This window comes from Brachypodium distachyon, chromosome 2, assembly GCF_000005505.3.
Source record: "Brachypodium distachyon strain Bd21 chromosome 2, Brachypodium_distachyon_v3.0, whole genome shotgun sequence".
Classification (NCBI taxonomy): domain Eukaryota; kingdom Viridiplantae; phylum Streptophyta; class Magnoliopsida; order Poales; family Poaceae; genus Brachypodium; species Brachypodium distachyon.
The window spans coordinates 49296927-49319678 of NC_016132.3; the positions used below are offsets into that span (position 1 = coordinate 49296927).

Consider the following 22752-nt stretch of genomic DNA (forward strand, 5'->3'; position numbering starts at 1 on the left):
CCCGACGTTCCCTGGCACGACAGTGGGGCAGCTTTCGTGCCATGGAAGCCAATCCCGACGGCAGAAGGTGGAACCGCAAGGTCGGCCGTCGCGCCGTCGCCGCGTCCCTTGCAGCTCATGTCCAGTCTGGCGCGTGAGGCGAACGCGAGGGCGGGGGGAGACATCGGCGGAAGAAACAGGCTCTTGCCGCCCAAGAAGAGGGCAGCCAGCGACCACAGTACCGACGGAGTCGGCTCGGCGTCCTTGATTCCACCAAATAAGAAGAGTTGGATGGAAGTTCCGGAAGTTCAAATCCAACACGACAGCACGTCCAATTCGAACGCGATCACCGTAGCATCGACGTCCTCCGAGCAGCCCCAGGAGATCAAACTCATGCAAGACGCGATCCCGAGCGGCGCCCCCCCGGCCGTCGAACATCTCTTCATGGACGCGGTACGGAGGCGACGGCTGGCGCCTGCCAGCAACAACGGCGCACCCGAGAGCACCAGCCGGGGCAATGGCATGGAGGAAGCGGGGAAGAAGAATGCCAACAGGAACAAAAACAGGAAGGAGAGCAAGGCGGCGGGGCAGGAGGACATCCACGCCACGCCACACGCCGGAATGCCGGCGCGGCTGCGGGAGCACCTGATGTCGGCCCACGGCGCCACGGAGCCGGGGTTCGTGTACTGGAAGGAACTCCACGTTAGCGACGTGGACCGCAACCAGAACCGGCTGCTGTTTTCCTGCAAGCCCGAGATCATCTTTACTCACCGCATCACCGAGATCTTCACCGCCAGGGAGATGCGCTACCTCCTGCGGAACGTCCCGACCGTGAAGCGTGACGAGAACGGGGAGCCCGTGCTTGACCAGCAAGGCAAGCCCAAGCGTAACGGCGATGCCGGCCTGACCGTGAGCGCCTTCGACGGCCGAGGAGGACAGTACAGGGTCAAGCTCAGGTACCTGACCTCCAACGGCGGGTACCGGTTCATCGGCCAGCAGTGGCGCGCCTTCCTTGACGCCAACAACCTGCACCCGGACCAGGAGAATGTCTTGTCTCGGGACGTTCACATCGAGGTGTGGGCGTTCAGGTCTCGGCAGTTGCCCGAGTTGCCGCCGCTCCAACCCGCGGATGCCAAAGAACAGAAATACGTGGAACTAGAGGATGTATACGGTGATTTAGAGCAGCTCCAGGACGAGGCCCATCCGGACGGCGAACTCGGGATAGCCTTCGTGCTCTACGAGGGGAAAAGATACGTCGGCGAGGAATCAAATAACTGCGAGGAGGAGAGAAGAAACATCTGCCGCCGCAGCAGCAAGAAAAATAAGAGGACGAAGCGTGCGCTGCCGGTACATGAGACGGAGAGGGAAGCATCGCCGGAGGCTGTGCAAGAAGAAGAAGAGAAGCCTGCAGATGCGCATCCAGCAGATGAGGGCCAAGCCATGGCGGGTGGGATGACGCTGGTTGAGACGGCCAGCGTTCTAGCGGCTGGGGATCAGGACATGGCGAATCCGCTGATAGGACTGTTGATGCTGACATGCTTCGATTACAAATAGATCAGAAAACTGATAAGTAGACGACCTCGTACTGGTACGTACGTTTCTCCAGTTCCAAATGCTACGTACGTTACGTACTGAGAAATATGTGTACCTAGCTAGCTACAAGGCCTCTTACACGATTCACGCAGGGAGCCAGATAAGCAGTTGCAACCAGAGGAAGCTCAGACAAGTGCTGCGAATTCCTTTACGTTTTCTTCTAATTTCTTCTGGTCACTCTAGCCTCTCTAGTTTTCTCAGTTCTTGATGTTCTCCTTATCTACTCGTCTTGTTTATTTTTTCTGCACGAAAGCGCTTCTGTAAATTCCAACTCTTAATTAATTGAATCGGCGCTGCCGTTTTCGTAAAAAAAAAGGAATGATGACGATGACGAAGTTTTTGACTTTTTAGTAATGTGTGCGTGGTGCCTGAGATGGTCGCTATGTCCTTCTAGCCGTAGATTATAGGCTGCCTACGGAGTATTTCACTTCACTACTCGTTTTGCTTTAGGTAGAACGTTGCTTTTTTTTCGTTTTGTACTCTCTTCGTCTCATACCGAGTACTATTAAGTATTGCAACTTTGTTTAGCACGGAGAGGAAACCAAGTATTTCTGTCCTCTGCCGCTTTAGCGGGCGTTAAAGAAAACTTGACATGTTGTCTCGACAAGCCTAGTTTCTCCCTCGCGTCGCCTCTCCCGTGGACGGCTTGAGGACACCCTAGCGCCGGCGCCACCACACATCCCTCCCCTCTCCCCCCCTTGCCGCCACCTGAGGTTGCCGCTGGCAAAGCCCTGGCCGTGGCCGACGATGGTGGCGGCGAGGCTTGCATCCGACGGCGCATGCGGCGGCGGGGAGCGACGCAGGCTGCTGCTGGCGGGGTGCGGCGTGATGGCCTGCGAGGCGGTGCTGGCGGCGCGTGAGGTCAGCCTGCGGGGCGGAATGGAGCGGCCGCCTGCGGGAGGTGCTCGAGGCCGTGGCTGCGGCTTGGATCTAGCCCCTTCGGGCCGAGATCTGGGCCTAGTCCACGTGGTTTGCGGCTGGGAGAGCGACGAGGGGGCCTCCGGCGGTGCTGTTGTTGTTGTCGCTACGGCCCGATTTGGGCCTTGGCGGGCAATGGAGCATCGCGAACCTGCTGGGGGGAGGTTGCTGCTAGTGGCTTGCAGGCGGGCCAATTGGTTTTGGGTGGTGGGTAGCGTGGCAATGCCGGGCGAAATCTATGCTTTCAGTTGCCGACTGAAGCCGACGACGGTGACGTCCGCGGGCGCCATCACCTTCTTTGAGGCGTTGTCGTGGTGCTGTTCTCTCCATCCATTCCCAAGGTGAGCTCCGGGGCAAACTCTAGGTTCTTTTGGACCAGACGATGGCGGCGTTCGGCGGCGTTCCCCTTGTTGGAGGCATCGTTTTTGGAGCTGACGCCGGTTGGTGGGGCCGTTGGTTTGGAGGCTTGGGGTCGTGATGTGCGGCGGGTGTTCGTGGACGTCTTTTGTGGCATTGACGGCGGTGTTGAGCAGAGTTCGGGCTGCGGCGATGGTCTTTGTAGTTGGTCCTTCTGACGTGTCCGCTGGCTCTCGAGGACTTGGTTTGCTTTGTCGTTGGGAAGTCGGAGTCACCAGCTCAAAAGAGTGTTTGCGTGATGACGATAACTTGAGGATAGGTGATCCGGCCTTGGGGTCTTGTTGGGTGCAAGCCTTGCATATTGCCCCTTTGACGCTTATCATCAGAATTGTTGCCTCTTGGTCGCTTGCAAAGTGGCCGACTGTTTGGCATGGGCCAACGCTAGCTTGCGTGCCTGCTGTGGCAGGGACCCTGTTCTTGGTCGTTGGTGGGGGAAGTCGAAGTCGCCAGCTCAGGAGGAGTGTTTGTGTGATGACAATGACTTCTGCGGGTGAACTCAACGGCAACTTTCTTTCAATAGCATGCGTGGAGTCAGGCTTGAGCGTGGAGTGAGTGTGGGTAGTCAGGTCGGTCAGTGTGTCCTACGTGCGGTTTGCACAATGGACGTTTGTAACGGGTTTTGACCGGTTTTTCGTAATTAACCGGGCAGCTCTCTTCATCTTGATCAATGGGTTCGAAAAAAAAGACAAGCCCAGTTTGTTTGATCCGCATGCAAATTCAAGCCCAGTTGGGCATGTCTTTTTTCATGTTGGTCGTGTTTATTTTCTCTTGATTATTCTTCGGCGGAACAGAAGAAAAAAAAACATGGCCTGGAGCGTTGTCCTACTGACCAGGGAGTCCAGGACCAGGACGCGCCCGCTCGTGTTAATGCAGGAAACCGAAGTGGTCGCGCTTTGGTTGCAGAGCAAACTTTCACCCTGTTCTGGTTCTTGGACCGCAGCCATCGCCCATCGGTCAGGGACTCCACCGTAAAAAAACACCGAAACGGCGAAACTCCAAACCGTGGGGACGATGCTGTTGACGAGATGCGCAGCAGCGCAGGTGCCAGGACGCGTGCATGCATGCGATCAGGTCAGGCCGTCAGGCCAGTGCAGGGCTCAGGGCAGCGCGGAGGCCGATGCGATCGCACCCCCCAACCCAACAACAGCTGACCGATCTCCAGTTTGTCCCGTGCCCATCAATTAGGCCCCTGGCCGTGCCGGCTAGCGTGCGTTGCCGTTGAGAAGCACCGCCAATTAATAACATAGCCATCGTAATATCTGTGCGGATATGCCGTACGTTTGTTTGATGCGCAGATCTTTCTGCGCTCGTCAGCTGCCGGACCGCGCGCCTGCACGCATACGTCACGACGATGACTGCTGGCCAGTAGTATCGCCTGGCCGTAGTATGCAAACGACAACGGCCGGACCACCCGGCTAATTAAGATGCACAAAAAAAGCAATGTCACACGTGTCTGACTGATAGATACTCACTCCATTTCTCCAGAGATGTCATACATTAGGCTTCATCAAGACAATATGTTGACCACAAATTACTATGTCAAGGTGTGGTTTATATGACATGAAATTAGTATCGTTAGATTCATTATCAAAAGTACTTCATGCATGGACGGAGCCAGAAATTCAACATGAGGAGGACGATTTGGGCTTAGGAGGGCGAAATTAGAGAGCTAACCTATTTTAAGATATTCTTAATGAGCTAATTAGTACATATTAAGCAAAAACAATTTTTATAGAGGGGGGGGCTGACTTCATGATACTTGTGGTTTCATGTCATATAAATCACTTTTTAACATAGTAAATTTGTGATCAAAGTCTTGTCTTAATGAAATCTAATGACATTTTTTAACTAATGGAGGGAGTATATAGGTGATGCCAGTGGCGCAGGACGAACCAAAATTTTGGTGTGGCGGAGTACACTGCTAAGTTCAAAGGTGCAAAAAAGAAATGCACATAAAAATAATTTTTGTATATAACACGGAGGCGCGAAGCCATCAAGTATAATCAACAGAGGACCGGGTTTTGGCTATTGTATAGCCTGACATAGCTGGAGCGTGGTAGGGTGGCGTGCTGACCTACGAATGTTGTACTTGTCTCCCTATCCTTTTTTTTACGCTTGAGCGGCCTTTCTTAGTTGTGTATCTAGTTATGGAGAGGCCATTGAACTCACGCGTGAGTTGTATTTGCTGAACATGACGGTGATAATCAATAAAATACTTATTGTTGAAAAGTTATAATCAACATGAGAATAATTTAATTCAATGCGTCATGAAAATACTAAGTGAAATTGCTAAATCTTGATCCGAAATGAAATGAATTACTGAGAAAACCACAAATTACATGCAGAGAACTAAACTCAAGCAGTCATCATTATATTGAGCTAGTTCAAATAGCTAAGACAAGGTATAGAAAGAGGCCAAATTGAGGTATGGCATTAGCCATAGCATTCCATACAGGGCGCTCCGCCCCTGGGTGACGCATGCATCGCAAGCTACTTCCTGTGTTAGGGTATGTAAGGCCGGAATTTTATGACAAACTTTTGACCCAAAATTATATTAGTAATACAAGTTTATCATGACACAAAAAATATATTGTTGGATCCGTATTGAAAAACACTTTCTAATGGTATAACTAGTATATACACATCTTAAATGATATTGTACAATTGTTGGTCAAAGCTTGGCACAAAACCCAATAGAGACCTGATAAATCCGGACGGAGGTAGTAGCAGCGAATTGCATATGGTCACTTCAACCTCCAATAGGGCGCTCACGGAGTCACGGTTGAGGGGCTTTTCTCATGTAAAAGAAGTTTTAAATCTCAGTCGATATATCAGAACCGTCGAATTAGTATTCGGCATCCCCACTCCACTGTTTTCACTGCCATCTCGCCATACTTCATTCCGAATCTTATCTTAAAGCACAAACTAGATTCAATGACTAATCTCTAACTAAAAATCAAGCAACTTGGCATAACAAAATCGAAAAACACCCATTCCATAGTAGATATGCACACACACCAAAATATGCCACCACACGATGCAATCACACAACATTTATAGAAAAAGAGTCACAGAGCATTGAGATTGACAAAGCACCAATGGCACATCGCCGTCAAGGCATATGACGCCTATATTACTGAAAGGATAATGCGCCTATAATGGGACACGCTGACTCTCAAACCTGGGGTTTGACCCTTGGTGGGAAGAGGATGCAACCACCACATTTGCACTAGATTTTATATTAAAAAAATCCCATCCAAGCAAACCTCTTGTTAGAATATCTTTGTTTTTCCTATGTTCAAACAAATAAATTTTGACGCAATTACAACCCTATTGGATTCAAATCAATCGTGCAGATCAGAGAGATAGTGAGTGTGGGTTTTCTATGTGCGCACGTATGCGGGTTTCTAACATCACACAGCCTACATATGAGGTGAGGACTCGCACGTATTATTTTTTTGTGATATTGTTTCTTCTCAAAACGGAATGTCGTTTTCTTTTAGGCCCGTTCGGTTACTCCCATCCCGATGGGGATTGGGAGGGATTAACAAGATTTCAACTCAAATGTCCTTCAATCCTCTCCAATTCCTGCAGGGATTTGTCTAACCGAGAACAAGGCCTTACTGGGAATGCTACCGTTTCTTGAAACTATAAATACACATCTCTACATTCATCTGTTGACAACGCAGTTTAGGGAGGTATATGATCGGCCGTCCCGGGGCCGGCCAGGGGGTTGGTAGCCGCACTTGTTTGTCGCAATAATTCGGTACGCGTGCGTGGCAGATTTATGAGCCTTGCAATTCTCAAGCAGTACGCAGTAGGCTTAATTGCAATTCTCAAGCAGTACGCAGTAGGCTTAATTGCAATTCTCAAGCAATTCTCAATAGAGGAGCTGGCGTGCAGGTGACCAGACTGCAAATGATTAGATCACAGATCAGAGGCAGCGCTGCTGGAGCTATATTAGGGAGTTAATGTTTTGTCGTATTGACCTGCCTTGGGATAAAGAAAAGTAACTCCGGTCCATTTTCCTGACGATGGCCAAGAAAAGTACATGTGCTATACTGCAGGCACTGCATGCATGCAGATTTGCAGACCTAGCAGCTGGATGATATGCAGAGTACGGCAGAGGGAGACCATGACACAAGTGAAGACTTAAGAATTTCGGGTATTTTTCAGAGGAAAGAGACATACTACATCTATACACTGGGCAGAATCCGTGCTGTTTGTTCAGTCATGCTGGAAGTGATTTATGCCCTTATCAAGACTGTGATACAAGCAATCTTATTTTACTACTCTCATATTAACTTTGCATATGGGGGAAGGCAAGAAAAAACGGGAGCACGGATGCTCTTCAGAGCTCAGACGCCCGAGTCAAAATGCTTCCAAGCATCCTAATCAACTTGCACGATTGATGGATACTGAACAGTTGAAAATCTGATCGTCAACGACTTGGCACAATAAGTAAGCATTATCTTCCCCTCCCCTTCCACACGAGCCTATGACAGTGCATGTGCCGGTAAAGAGTCAATATTCTTAAGAAAAAGAAAAAGAGAGAGCCAATGATATGAGAGTAACTGATCAACAAGTAGAGTTTCGTCAACTAATAAAATGAACCCATAAACCAACTCCAATCAGGCAGTCAGCTGCTCCAGAGAAACATGAATTTGAGAGTCTTTAGCTGATGAGTAGCTAGGAGGAATTAAGCAGGAGCTCCACTCCAGCCTCCAGGACCTCCAAGTCCAAGTGGCTGCACGCGATCCTCATCCACAGCGGTCCCCCCTGCGGTCGGCCGGCCGGCGTGGCCCCGGTGTGAATGGGAAGTGGAGCCATTCCATACGGATACGCCACCACCCTGTTTGGCCTTGCGAGCTGATCGAGCTGCGGCGATCCAACACAACCACACGTCCAAGTTCCAACACACAGATAGTATTGTGAGAGACACCCGTCGCATCACCCCACTTGCAGGGGGATAAGCGTGCCCCGGCCGGCCAGCGCTGTTCCTGTCCTGGAGGACGCACACGCACGCCTCCCTCGCCCCCGCCCACCGCACCACCATCATCTCATCTCATCATCCGCGATGTATATGCAGGCACAAGAAGAACGGGACATGAGCACAGGGACACGCAAACTCCCGTGACCAGATCATCATCCCTCCTCACCCTTTTGCAAATGGAATCTCTAAATATGGTCACATGGTAATATCCCAGCCATACACCTACCTATAGGTCGCTGGCCAACGCGCGTGCGTGCGTGCACGCTCTTCTCCTCCAGAACGGCGCGCGGCGAGGGAAAAGCGGGATAAAAAGGAGAGCTTTAGCTCTAGGGGGGGACAAAAGAAGCGAGAGAAGAAAGCCTATAAAGGCACACAACAGCGTGCCAGGGGAGCTCGGGGCACCGCGCTGCTTGCTAGTACACTACAAAGAACCAAGGTGCGATTTCGCGAGCTCTAGCTATAGCAACAAGCTTCATTCCACTTGGCCATTTTCCCATATCCTGGTTCTGGAGCTCGTTCCTTGGGCTAAGGCTTTTTGATGCACCTGTGGTCATAATCATCTCGTGGTGAGTTCTGTTGCTAACTGTACTACTACTGCTAGCTATGGTTTAGTTGTTTCTGTCGCTTGCCGGTTTATGAGGTTGCAGGTTGTTCTTTTCTTGCCTGAAATGGTTTTTGACATGAGCTGATATGATTTGTGACTTGACTGCTTCGAATCTTGTGATATCACACACACGCTTTGCCATTCTTCTGTTTTAGCCACAAGATGGTTCCGTTTCAAGTTTCAGGATAAGTTTTTTTCTATCATGGAAACTGCAATAAAATGTCCAGTGCTTGTCTTGTTGCACAAACAAGTTCCACGTTCTATTTTTGTTGCTTGAAGTGAGTACGTAGATTTGATCTCAAGTCCCCGTTTTCTCTTCTTTCTCTTTCGTATGTTCGCTTTGACCTCAACATACGTTTCCGTTGCCTTGGCACTTTCTCCAGCCAGCCTAAGTTGAGTGTAGAACTAAACTTTTCAGGGAGTTGGCCGGACACCTCTCATTTGCCATCAATTCTTATTAGTATTATTCTAGTTGGTGTAGTATTTGGAGTCTTCAAGCCTTTGAATTAGCTCACCAAGAACAAGTCCTATGGAAGAAAGCTCCATGAAAAGAGAAGTACTTCCTCAACTCCTAGATCTTATCCCAGACAGGAAAGAATGGAGTCTGAGAGGAGCACCAGGGCCGGGCAGATCAAGAAACACAGGTTTCGGAGGTGATGAGGACGATAAACTGGAGCTGAAGCTTGGTCTTCCTGGTCTCGCAGAAGAGGAGACACCAGCTACCTCAAGAGAGAACATGATACACCAAGAGCGCCCAGCTCTCTCCCTTGGATACCTCCCTCTACACTCCATGACCACGGCCAGCACTACGACAACCGGAGCAAAGAGGGGATTCCTAGACACAGTTGAGGCCAAAGCAGAAGGTAAGAAGCAGCTTTTCAGTTCTCTTGTTAACATATAGAACCACTGAACTTAAAATGATCTTTGTTCTGCCTTTTAAGGTTATAACGAGCAGAAGCAGCAGGCAAGAGCAGCATGTGGGAAGGAACTGACAGTGGAGGAAAATACAGCAGCCGCGAGTGAGAGGAAGAAAGGGTGCTGTCCCCCACCACCATCGCATGCCCCTCCTGCTACACCTGCGCGCAACAACGGCAACAGACCACCAGCGCGAGGAAGGTAATGATTTTGCCATCTTTCCTTCTCTCAGCAAGGGAAGATATCAAAATGGTTGCTCCTGTCATCATTTATATAGTTCATTCAAGGATTGCTCTTTCACGCTCTTAACAGCTTTCCAGAAATTGCAGTGTCCAAATTTCCTTCCCGCGGACCTTAAAAAAGTATCTTTCCCATCTTTTGAGTTTCAGCTGCCGTGCAATTATGATGAAGTTTAGTTTTTCTTAGTTGGTCAACATGAGACTCTGCTCTAAGGATCAAAGTTAATCTTTCCAAAATATCACTTTACTCGTTTAAAAAACAAAAAGCTCACTTACTTTATAATAGTTTTTATTTAAATATGATCCTCTTTTTCGCTCAATTCTATATATACTGTATTACCTTTGGATTAAGAGCATCATAATAGTTTAATTTCTTGGAAACAAGTGCAGTACTAAACTACTAATAGAAAAGTGAATATTCGTATGAACCATGATGCTGTTTATCGCCTCATCATATATTCAGCTATTTTGGTTCACTAATACTAGCATGCAAAGTATTTAGTTGACTGGCCTGTCTGTCACCAACTAACTCACCATGCTCTAATCTGACACAGAGGGGCTGCAGTTCCAGTGGTTGGTTGGCCTCCAATCCGATCATTCAGGCGAAACCTTGCTACAAGTACTTCATCCAAACAGCCCCCTGAACAACAAAATGGTGAAGCGGATGCAAAGGTGAAGCTGAACTGCAACAAAAGCCCCCTCGTAAAAATTAACATGGATGGGATCCCCATTGGAAGGAAAGTAGATCTTGCAGGATGTGACAGCTACGAGAGACTTTCATTGGCTGTCAAAGAGCTCTTCCATGGTTTTCTTGAAGGTAGGAATTAACAACGATCCGTAAAAATAAGTACTTCCATTCAGTTTCAAAATGTTAAATCATCTGCCTAAACAAAACCAAGTTGATATCTTTGTCATCAAAGTTATGTATGACCATGCTGCAGCACAAAGGGAACCATCTAGTGCTGAAAGTGCACAGCAAGGGGCAGACAGAAAAATATTTTCGCAATTGCTGGACGGGTCCGGTGAATATACCCTAGTTTACGAAGACAATGAAGGAGACAGGATGCTGGTTGGTGACGTCCCTTGGAAGTAAGTTTGTTTTATCCTTCATGTACAGTTTTATCATGTGATCTATATTAAGCTCATCCACAGGATCTAAAATCCTTTTGTATATATAATTCCCAGTGTGTTCGTCTCAACTGCTAAAAGGCTGAGGGTTTTGAGGAGCTCAGAGCTTTCCCGTGCCCTGGTAAGTACAACACCACTTCAATTTACTACAAATTTTTGTCTTCTAGTAGAAATTTAGCTTTTGGATGAAACCAGCTGCAGTTGGTTTTCTGTTACTAGTGCTTATTTCAGGTACATGTTTGGTTTCCCAAATTGAGCCACCAGTAACTTCCAATTTCTGATTTTCTTTTTATTCCAGATTGGATCTGCGTCTGAGAGAGAAGAAAAATGCTAAAACAGCATCAGCTTTTCAACCATTCGGATTGTAGCTCACTGAAGCCAGTACGTCATCATCCTGTTCAGATTGTTTGAAAAACAAAAATCCTTTTTTGGGATTACTACCCTCTATTTTTGCTTGTAGAGAGATGAATTAGCATACTGCAGATGTATGGCGATGTCCTGCCTATTTTGTAAATTAGGCTACCTTGTAATTTTAATGCTACGGTTCTTGATTTGAATTACATGAATTTGGAGTTTACAGGGGTGAGCTGCATAAGTAGATCAACGGCTCACCCCTGTAAAGTGCCTCTTATGTCTGATAAATTTGCATTCGCTCCTGCTGTAACCTGACATACAAATATAATGTTCAGGACATAGAGGCCAGCACCTAGGCCGTCCTGATTGCATCACACCGTCTACATCTATGGACTAGCATATTCCACATGAACTTGCTACTGGAACATAAAAAAGGCAGAAGGGTCCACTAGGCTAGTTGTTAATTTATTGTTATCTTTCCAACCTCACCACTTTCTAAATTTTTGTCACAAGCACCATGAGAAAGGCTTGACCATGATACTTAATGGGTACTACACACAACAGGGACAACTTTTTCATCCTTTTTTGCTTGTGATGCTAAGCATCAACAGTATGTACTGCTGTTGAACATGATCTAGGTGTGTTAGTGATTAAACCCATCTGATAGCACCACTTACCAAACCTGGAAGTTATCTCTATGCCGCCTTGCGGCCTTGGTGATCATATCACAAGGCTCTTGAAGAAGTCAAGATTAACAAAAGTTGGCATTGGTTCTTTTCCGGTGATAATAACATTACATTGGTTTCAACAGTTCATGCATGAACCTGAGTGGATTTTAGCAATGCCCAAATAGGAGAGGCAAATATGACAAAAGGCAAATTGAATTACTTCTATACGGTAGACTAACAAGATAACCCCATACAGTATGAAGACAACAATAAGACATTTGTGTTTGGTGGTTATGAGGCATACCTGGAAGTAAATTTGCAGACTAGTTTCTGTTAACTTTCTGCCTTCAATGCAGGATGTAGCCATGAAAAAAAAAACTATGCAGGTATTGGCAGCTGATCCGGCAGATTACTAACACCTGTATTTGTGTTGAGATAAATGAAGCATATGAGCACCAAACAAGCTGAGAGATATATTTATGGTAAAAGGGAATATTCATCTTGATGCTTCCGAACCTTGAAATTGGAGATGGAGTCTTTGTCATTGGACCATCCCTATATTCCGGACAGTAGGAAAAGTAGCAGAGACGGGGTGGATTTACGAAAGAATCTTGGGCCCTTTTGTAATGTCCTTACCAGACATCTTTATCCCCACCGTGTTGTGCACTCATGTGCTGCCATATGCAATGTACAACTTTATATTTTACCAATATGGACTAAAAGATGGTACCACTTCTGTCGGTGAAAGCCATAGAAGGTGTTAAGATAATCCAGAATGACAAAGCCACCTTATTTCAAGTACCCACCAACCACAAATTTTCTAGTTCACTACTTCACTACAAGCTGTTTAATTCTAGTACTCCCTCCTATCCATATTAATTGTCTCAAATTTGCCCAAATATGGATGTATCTATGCCTAAAAAGCGTCTAGATACTTGTAATATTTTGACAACTAATATGGATCGGAGGGAGTACCGAAAATCGATCCGCCTATCAAACAGACTATGGCAATATGCAAAATATGAATATTAAAGTCTACATATAACTGAGGACATCAACAGTTTCACATGTTGGGAATACGTGAGCAATGCCATACATCTTGTAAACTGTGCACTAGTAATTCCCAATGTTACAGTTACCGTGGGTCATGTGAACATCCCATAGTCATAGACCCGCCTTCGGCCCACAAGGGGCTCATGCGTCGAGACTGTGTAGTTGTAGGAAGACAGTGCTGATTCATCTTCAGTATCAAAACTAACTAATCCTGATTCCAAGTGGATGGGTTCACAATTCCATGTGTACGCTGCAGATGTGTGCATGATGTATTGATGAACTGCACCGCTACGATGCAATCACCATCGTTCATCAAAAGTAATTATTCGGATGGGATGGATCACATAAGACAACAAACATTGATAAAAGGGTGTGAAAATATGTACCTTGTCAAAAGGCACGGAATGACTGTACCAGTAAAAGCCATTTGGGTCAGCTTGATGGGTGGCAAGAAGGCCCTAGCATGAATTCACCTAACATCTTACTTACAAAACTGCAGGTACCAGCTGTTCAAAGAACAAATAAATAAGTAAAAACCCACACAAAAATGTGTAATGATTCCATTGGTGCTGAATCCAACAACAGGAACAGAAAAACTTATTTACAAGATAATGGTGTAAAAGATATGCCATAATGTAGAAGAAAAACTCTTGCAAAATTAAAAGGTTGACAAATTTTACAGTTCAAAACTACATCAAAGGCCACCGCCCCTCTTAGGGCAACTCTTGGTTGATCCAACCTGATTGCGACACCTGGTCTATAGAATAGGATCGGCGTGTAGCGAAGTAAACAATACTTAATATAGTTTCTTAAACCATACTTTAAAAAACTCTCAATCCTTACCTCTGCCTGGCCGACAAAAGGCAGAAATAGATCTCCACTTTATCCATGTGCACCAACATGTAGAATATTCTATTTAATGGGTTGTCCAGTTTCGGATGAAATATTAGGTTGCTATTTCTTCTACTGTCATCGTGTCCTCATCTCCTATTCTCTCTAGCCAAGTATGACCTGTCCAGGAATATTAGATTGATCTCCTTATGATCTATCATATCAAACAGTTATTGACGATTGACAGCGCAGTTATGCTCTTTCTTTGAGAAGAAAAAAGTGAAGTTACAGTGTGTTAGTACACCTTCATGTGCCATAAGAATGGACAGACCACTTGTATAACATTCCAATTTCCAAGAGAACCAGAAAGCAAGTAAAGTTTGCCAGAAGAATACCGATCATCACAGAAAAATGAAGACAATCTAGTGCATGAATATGTCCGAAGAGATGTGAAACTATAGTCATATCGCAAGCTTGCTAGTAGCCAGCTAACTACCATGATGTTTTGCTTTAACTTTCTAACCTGTAATGGTGTTGAAATCTAGATGGAGCTGAAAGAAGAAGAGATACATGGCATATTCGCGAAGAGAAAACTGGAGCCAGTAAAATAGCCAAAGTGAATCCTGGTGGTTCTGCTGAAGTTTTCATCTCGTTTTTCTTTAGTTCATAACTTTCAGCAACATGTACTCCTATAGTACTCAGTAAATCCCCATTTCTTCCAAAATAACACGAAATAATAGTTATATTCTTGAGATACAGTACCTTTAGGTCCTCACCTGGAGGAGTGGTTACTGCTAATTTTTCTATCCAAGGACAGGGCTGCAGTCATAAAAAAGAAAAGAAAAAAGATGACCAGGCACACGAAGCATGTGATTCTTAACAGTAATTACAGAGTGGTGAACTAACATCTCAATTAGGTCAAGTGACTGGAGCAACTAAGAGTTGCACATTTAAGCTTCATCCAATTTGTCGAGATTAATACCACAGTGCAACACTAACTGAGGCTGCTATGCATTATGGAAACGGAAGATGTCAGTTAGGTCAATTGGTTGGAGCCACACAAAAAATTGCACATTAAGCTTCATCCATTTTGTTGAGATTAAATACCAGAGTGGTAGAACTGCAATACAGATTTAGGTTGCTATGTATTATGAAGAAACTGAAGATGAATTTTCAGGTTTGTCATGGGCCTCTCAGCATAATTCAAACAGTCATCTCTAATCATCACCTACAACTTTCAAGTGCCTGTTAGTCACTTTCCAAATATGGGTCTCTTCGGATATTTAGGTCTGTATTGAGCCATTGACTCTTTCTGGTCTTGGTGATTGGGCTCAATCTTTCTTGCTAATGAGCTAACAGAGTGAAGTAACTGAGGAGCTGAATGATGTTGTTCATATACTTCTCTCCGGAGGCAACAGAAAGCAAAAGGATTTCAAGACCACCATCAGTGACTAGGTCACTAAAAACAATTTTGCCAAAAGAACCTGACGTGGAAAAGGAAGGCTTAACTCGAGATTATATAACCTTTATAACAAGGACAGTCATGCATATACTACATAAATGTTGGCCCAATTGCCTCAACAAGCCAAGGCTTGGGCCCATCTGTCCATGGCAATCATGAAGTATCGAACTATAGCCATCCCCAATCAATTGATCCGTTAGCAGGGTTCAGTAGAAGGTTGATATCCTTCCAAGGGTTTTCACTCAGTTCAGTTTATGTAAAGATACACTACAATAGATTGGTGGCTAAAAGACTAAAAATGTATACAGATACAATGTAATCATATTTAGTAGGAAAGATTAGTTCACTAGCATTTAAGGATGCGTAAATTGGAAAATAATATCCAACGTGAGTAACTGAGTATGACATGTGGTGCCTGGTTGTCACTTATACACAACTGTTATTTTCCAACATGAATGATCTTTCCAGCATTAGTGAGAGATTTGCACCTGAGAAATAACACCACAATAGGTATATACAGGTACGGAAAGGTAAAGCTCGATTGACTAAGCAGTTTATAGCAAGAGTGTTAGATCCATCGTGTAGCTCCAAAACACTGAAGATTCATCTGAAAACTATTTCTACCTATAACCCTACCCTTTATAGCTGGCATGAAATGATATTGTGTTCCAAAACTGTTTTAGTTCACCTCCTACTTTTGCGGCTAATCAAGTCAGTCGTTTAAGCAGCAACGAATGATCATTATATCACAAGGTGGAAGATATCATAGGGTATCTCAGAGCAACACTGCATCAGCTACCTTCTGAAGACTCTCTGGAGAGAGATGGTGTGGACACTTGGACTGTGGGATGATTTAGTCTCCCTCCCTGTGTTTTCAATGTGTTCGATTACATTTTGTGATGCCTCGCTGACGTTTGTAAGCCTCTTGTCCAACTTTTGGCATTACCTTGTTTGATTTTGGTGGCTGAAGAGTTGATAATACTCCCTAGTGCTTTTTGGTGTGTTCATACTCTTGTCACTGATAACCTGAGCAAAACTTTTATGCTTTTTACAGTTCTAATTTCTAAATACATAAAGATGGATCTATCAGGCCTCTGATTTAAATGTACCGCTACCCTTTGCATGCTAATCCAGAACATAGTTTGACTCTAAGTAGGGTTTTGCAATAACTAATTGCCTCATTTCAAGCTTTCTATTAGTATTGCTACCAAACTGGCTTTCATCATAAAAATTGCACAAAAACAGTTATAGTTAGCATCAGAATATAAGAAGATATTTTGCGAATAGCACCGTAGGACTGTAAAGTAACATTTTGATGCGCTCAATTAAATCAGGTCATTTATAAGTTCTCCAAGGAAGCAGCAAGTTAGTTTCTAAGGTTCAGAACTGCAAATGTAGTTGGGAGTGTGTCACATCGCTAAATATTACCTACCCCATATGCCCACACCATATAAAATAGCTTTGATGGCTCAAAGTGCATTACAATGCACTTGGAAGTTTCAAAGCACAACAGGATCGGTGAAAGTATGTCTGGAAACAAAGGACGATACGTGATATGAACTCTAACAGGTAATGCAGAATACTTCGATAAAATAGATTGATTTACTCCGAACAGAGAGATGCTCCAGACTTTCAGTGATACAACAAACTAGATTGATATACATAAATACAGATATGATTGATAGCAGTAAATCACATTTTATTTATTGTTTGTTTGGATTACTGCAAAACGAGCAAGTTAGCTGGTCATGTCAACCTATGCTTGGGAATTATGTACGTAGAATAGACCAGTCTACGTCTATAGTTAATGCAGCATAGAATCCGACTCAGACTGGTGAGATAAGGCGCTTCACAAAGTTGTCATCACAAGTCACACCTATGCAAGAAATAGTTTATGGAACCAGAAAATTCAAAGCATCAAATAGAAATAAAGTCAATTCTTAGTGGGAGTAAAGAAGAACAAACATCAATAATCATGGTATGGATGAAATATGGAACATCCTTACATAAGAGAGATGCTAGGCTAATCACTTACAGGACGGACATTCTTTCCAGCAAGATGATAAAGCAAAACTCCTGCCGCGACGCTGACATTCAAGCTCTCTACCGCGAGGAACGATTTCATATCTTGATTACCTGAATAATTATCACCTTGTTCCCCTATATCTGCATCCGTGGCATCTGTATCTTCCTCTACAACAAATCCATCGACATTACCAGCAATTTTGACCAAATGCGTGCAGGATCGCTCAACCAGGGGCCTCAGACCAGTGCCTTCACTGCCCAATACAAGAATTGTTGGCTCCCCTGTGGCAACTTCAGAGAGAGGTATTGCTTTAGGAGCAACGGTACCACCAATAACTCGCCACCCATTTTCAGCAGATGAAGACAAAAACTGCATCATGTTCCTACAGGAAAGCAGCTCGATCAACTCAAGCGAGCCTGCACTAGCTTTGCTCACTACTCCACTTAATGGAGCGGAATTCTTAGCGCACAACACAACACCCTCGGCACCAAAGAAGTAGGCAGATCTAATTATGGCGCCCAAGTTCTGAGGATCCATAACCTCATCCAAGGCTATCCAGACAGGTGCCTTTCCACCATCCACCCTGATTGGCTCCAACTCCTTAGTATACACCATTTCTAAGGGTGATGCATCAAGCACCAGGCCTTGATGTGGTCGGTTGTCTACCACCATGTTGAGGTCATGCTTTGACGCCTCAATAACTTTAAGCCCCATTGTCTCTGCCATAAGCAGCACCTTCTCGACCCCCTTCTTGTCCTTCTTCTTCTTGTTGCTCCTGCTCAAATCCATCCCTTCTTGTGTGTACAATGCATAAAACTCCCTCCTCCCGGCCATGAGAGCCGCAAGTACTGGACCGACTCCGTAAACCCCCTCCCCGACCATCTTCGGCACAGTCGATTCCCCTGCCTCCTTCCATGTCTTCCTCCCCCAGTCCTCTTGCTTGTTCCACCGCCTCACATCCGGCTTGTCGAACCTCTCCCCTCTAAACCTCTCACCACGGCCACGGGGTCCTCCATCCCTTGCAACGTTTCTCCGAAACTTGTCCTTAATCCTGCCCCACTTCGGATTGTCGATTGTCTCGTTCTCCACTCTAATTGCCCCCTCTCTGTACGAAACCCTATCTTCCGATGCCTCTATTTGCTCAATTTGGTTGCCTTTGGAGAAGAACTTATCAGCAGAACTCTCCCACGAAGAGGAGCGACCTGCGCTAGCCCTCGCACTGGGGGCGCTGCTATCTACACTGGTGGCCGCAAGCCAAGGAAGTGCCCTCCCGCCGCTGACCGAATCAGAACCATCCGGTACAGTGGAGAACGAAGCCCTAGATCCCAGCCCGAAGCGCGAGTGACCTCCCAGTGTACGGGTGGCGGCCGTTGTAGTCGGACGATGCGTGGGTGAGGAGGTAACGGACTTAGAGAAGTACCCGGCGCGGAGGAGGCCGGCGAGGAGAGCGCGGCGAGGTGAAGACGCTGCCGCGAGGAGCGGTAGGGGCTGGGATTTGGAGAGGCCGGAGTGGAGCATGGCGCGGCGGGGGAGAGCGTAGGGTTTTGGTTGGGATTGGGGGTTTTGGGCGGCGCGCGGCACTCGTTCGGCGAAATGTTTCGTCGAGGATGACGCGTTGAGATGAGGAAGGAGTTTTGACCGAGCCCCCACGGTTCACCATTCGTTCGATTGACTACTCAATTATCAGATCTGGCTGGCCGATGTCCACAGCGCTCCATCCTCCTCCATCTAGCCGTCCCCTGAGGCCGTGGCCGGGCAAAGTCGGCCGCCGCCGATGGGGGGGGGTGGGGGGAGGGAGGATCACATCCTTCTCACATCCACGTGGCGTCTTGTAGTTGTTGGGCACGTCGTTCGTCCCGTCGTCGGTATCCCTAACACGATGCTCGGCCGTCCATCCCTTCCGTCTACTCCGGTCTTGATATATGCATTTGGGAAGGCGTGACTGCCGGTGAAAACCGAGCCGACCTTGATCATGGGCAACGATGGCGGCGTCCATGCACCGTTACCTTGTCGAAGGCATCGTTCCTGCAGTTCTCACCCACTCGCTTAAACCCTAGATCTGCGGTTGTGCCCTGTGGCGGCCAACGGATTTAGATGATGTGCGTCGGTGTGTGATCAGGGCATGAGGTCCCGATCATGGTCACCTCCTTCATCAAGTTTGTAGGTGTTTCAATAATTGTTCTCAAAAAGGTGGCTTTGGGTTGATCAATGTATTTGTTTGTCAGATTTGTTGAATAATATAATAAAAAAGGATGTGTGCATCATTTTGATGCAGAGGCCTGGTGTTCATCCTCCTTTTTGAAAAATAAAGATTTTATAGTTCAAATCCAAACAAAATGTGTCAGCAGGTTTTAATTGCATTGGACGGCAAGGTAACTATAATTTATCCATAGTTCTTTTTTATGATTCCGTAGCTAAACACGGTCACTATACTACTCCCTCCATGGAGTAGTAATTAAAGAAGGTTGGGTTCGAGTAAAATTTGGCCCATGGAGAGAGAAAAAAGATAAACTTATGTAAATACCACTCCCTCCGTTCCACAAAACACATCATATAATTTTTTTCTTGTTTGTTTCATAATATGTCTCATTTTTCTCTTGGCTCCCGTTCTCATCCAATAACTGCTCACAATCATGTATTCTTAATGCAATATGAATGCTCAAACACTAGAAACATGGGATGTCTTGATCCAAGTGCACAAATCTATATGAGGTGTTCTATGAAACGAATGGAGTATCAAGTTCAAATCTAGGTGAGTGTAAAAAAAAGTTTCAAATCTAGGTGTGAATTCCACCCATTATCGCTGTTAACATGGAATTTGTGTTACTCTCTCTGACCCATATTACTTGTCGAAATATTACATGTATCTATACACTTTTTAAACATAGATACATTCATATTTGGGCAAATTTGAGACAAGTAATATGGGTCGGAGGGATTATTATTATTTTCTTTGTCAAGATGTGAATCAAATTTGAATTTGAAAGTTTTTTTTAATCACGGTAGATACATGTGGCTTGTTATGTCAGTGTAGTGGTGTGTCAAACTCAGGTGCTGCATGGTTAATCAATGGAAATTTTATTGTTCCAACTATCGAAAGACCATTCAGGCATTCAGGCATTCAGCAAAATGATTTCACTTGTGCAATAGAGGTCTCGTCATTTACAGCGTCAGTCTGATATTGTAGGGATGTGCGATTTGAGGCAGCACACACATATCACAGCGAACTCCAAAAAAAACTAACCATGACCACGCTTAAAATTAAGCTTGAATATGCTAGTTTGATTGCCAGGGTTGATAGACATTCCTTACAGGTTGACTGCCAAAAATTTGAGTATCGTCAATGCAAGGGAACAGTCCGGTCTTCCAATCTTATTTGAACCATTAGCCACTGTAAAGTGTAGACAGATTGATATACCAAGTGAACAACTGAAACATCACCAACATTCTCAGGTCGCATCACCAAATCACTCGATTCACTCCCCTTTCTTCTCAAGGCAAGTGTTGTTGAGACGCTCAATGGCAAGTATCAGCGCCTGCGTGCCAAGCCCGCCCTCGCCATGGGCGAGCAGCGACACGTAGAGCTGGTGGGCGAGTGCGAGCCCCGGCAGCGCCAGCCCCATGGTCTGGCATTCCGACAGGCAGATCCCGAGGTCCTTGACGAAGTGCCGGACGTAGAACCCGGCCGCCATGTCGCGCTCCAGCATCCGCTTCCCGTACAGCTCCAGCGACTTGGACCCCGCCGCGCCACTGGAGATGGCCTCCAGCCACCTGCCCACGTCCAGCCCGGCCTTGTGCGCGTACACCATGCCTTCCACGAGGCCCACCATGGTGGACGCGATGGCGATCTGGTTGCCCAGCTTCGCGCGCTGCCCCGCGCCCGGCCCGCCCATGTACAGCGCGGTGCCCATCAGCTTGAAGAGGGGCGCGAGGCGGGCCACGATGCCCGCGTCGCCGCCGGCGAAGATCGAGAGGCAGGCGTTGCGGGCCCCGCGGTCGCCGCCTGATACGGGGGCGTCGATCGCTGCGCAGCCGTTGCCCGCCGCGGCTGCGGCTATCTCGGCGGCGAGGATGGGGTCGGAGGTGGTCATGTCGACGAGGACGCCGCCTGGGGCGAGGCCGGCGAGGGCGCCGGTGGAGGGGTCGAGGGTCGTGGTGCGGACGTCGGAGGGAAAGCCCACCATGAGGAAGATAACATCGGCGGAAGCCGCGGCGGCCCGCGGGCTGTCCGCGAGGCGAGCGCCGCTGGAGACGAGGCCCTGGGCCTTGGAGGGCGTGCGGTTGTAAACGGTGAGCGCGTAGCCGGCGGCGAGCAGGTGGCCGGCCATGGACTGGCCCATCACGCCCGTCCCGACCCATGCTATGCGCGTGGTGTCCGGGGAGATCGGACGGTCGGAGACGTTTGCGCTGGTGTCGGACGACGACATGGCTGCTGTTGCGGCGGCGACGGCAAGCGGTAGGTGCGGGCGGCGGCGACTGAGGGATCGAGAGATGGAGGCGAGCATTTGGGGGCAGAGTACCGGCCGGATAAATTGTCTGGATGTGCCGTGAATTGTCAGAAATGCCCTCTGATGCCGATAAGGGAGGGGAGCGTGAGGTGAACAGCGGCCAGGCCCAGGTGTACATGCGCCTCCCGTCCCTTGTCACGGTATGTCCATTTTTCCTCGAACAATAGGTTGCATTTTTCTTTTATTCATTTTTACTGAGATAAAAGCATAATGTTTTACTTGTAGAAACAGACATATAGAGCAACTGCAGAACGTCACAAATTAAAAAATAACACATAGTTGTCCTTGTGTTCATTTTATTGTCTGGGCTTATCTTTTCTTCTTCTCTCACCGCTCCTTCCCTCTTCGCCCGACTACTTTCTCATCTGTCAGAAGATTTGGTCATATACCATTACACTTTAGATTTTGATTATTTGCTCCATCTTGTCTAGTTAACAAGTGGCTTCAGACTCCACATGTAAGTGACGTTAATCATCATAGTGCAAACTAAAATGAAAATGATCAAATATGTCTTCCTTTGTCTCCACTCTTGCTCCTATACAACTATTGAGTACATTGTTGCTACTTTCTCACCGATTCACATGTAAGTCACACAAATAATCAAACTACAAACTAAAGTGAGAATGCTCAAATATGCTCTCCGATGTCTCTGCTCTTGCTCCTACACATCTACAGAGTACATCGCTGCTATTACTCTCTGACTCACTGCTCTGTCCATCCTATATTGCCTCCGTTGGTGATGCAGACGCCGCTAAAGTCCCAATCAAACACTCGTCTAAACTAGTAGGACGTCAACTTGCCCCTTTGGCCATCATGGTGATCACCATCAAGGTGCTAATCAACTCCACGACCACCATATCTTTGCCTCTCCGATTTCTATCCTCTTGCATTTGCTCTTATTTTCTCTCTTCTCTCCATTTTTCTCATGCCTTCCTTAGTTCGTCTTCCTTTAGAATTTTCATATTTCTTCCGTACCAAAGTTTGCATGCACAACCTATGAGCAAAAAAATTTCACAAGGCAAATATCATCCTTTCTCGCGAACTCCCTGGAGTTGTGTGTCTAG

The 22752-nt window shown here is 46.5% G+C and overlaps 3 protein-coding genes across 9 annotated transcripts; 1 reads left to right on the top strand and 2 right to left on the bottom strand.

Moving 5' to 3' along the window:
• Nucleotides 1–8002: 8002 nt before the first annotated feature.
• Nucleotides 8003–11514, top strand: LOC100823769 (auxin-responsive protein IAA6). Of its 7 annotated transcripts, none has more exons than XM_024459129.1 (7): nucleotides 8003–8466; nucleotides 8908–9367; nucleotides 9446–9620; nucleotides 10213–10475; nucleotides 10579–10747; nucleotides 10844–10907; nucleotides 11085–11514. In XM_024459129.1, exons 2-7 carry the CDS (start codon nucleotides 9034–9036, stop codon nucleotides 11118–11120), a joined length of 1041 nt encoding a protein of 346 aa, XP_024314897.1. In that variant the 5' UTR covers nucleotides 8003–8466; nucleotides 8908–9033; the 3' UTR covers nucleotides 11121–11514. The 7 variants fall into 7 exon arrangements, with proteins under 7 accessions (XP_024314897.1, XP_024314896.1, XP_024314898.1 ...); XM_024459128.1 differs by having other exon boundaries at nucleotides 8977–9367; XM_024459130.1 differs by having other exon boundaries at nucleotides 8003–8336; nucleotides 8986–9367.
• A 5548-nt stretch (nucleotides 11515–17062) lies between these two features.
• On the bottom strand, nucleotides 17063–18842 carry LOC100825303 (rRNA methyltransferase 1, mitochondrial). Its single transcript, XM_010233997.3, has one exon. The coding sequence runs from the start codon at nucleotides 18696–18698 to the stop codon at nucleotides 17178–17180; it is 1521 nt and encodes a 506-aa protein (XP_010232299.1). The 5' UTR covers nucleotides 18699–18842; the 3' UTR covers nucleotides 17063–17177.
• A 1471-nt stretch (nucleotides 18843–20313) lies between these two features.
• Nucleotides 20314–21743, bottom strand: LOC100824695 (probable 3-hydroxyisobutyrate dehydrogenase-like 1, mitochondrial). Its single transcript, XM_003569726.4, has one exon. It carries the CDS (start codon nucleotides 21683–21685, stop codon nucleotides 20657–20659), a length of 1029 nt encoding a protein of 342 aa, XP_003569774.1. The 5' UTR covers nucleotides 21686–21743; the 3' UTR covers nucleotides 20314–20656.
• Between the last annotated feature and the right edge of the window lie 1009 nt (nucleotides 21744–22752).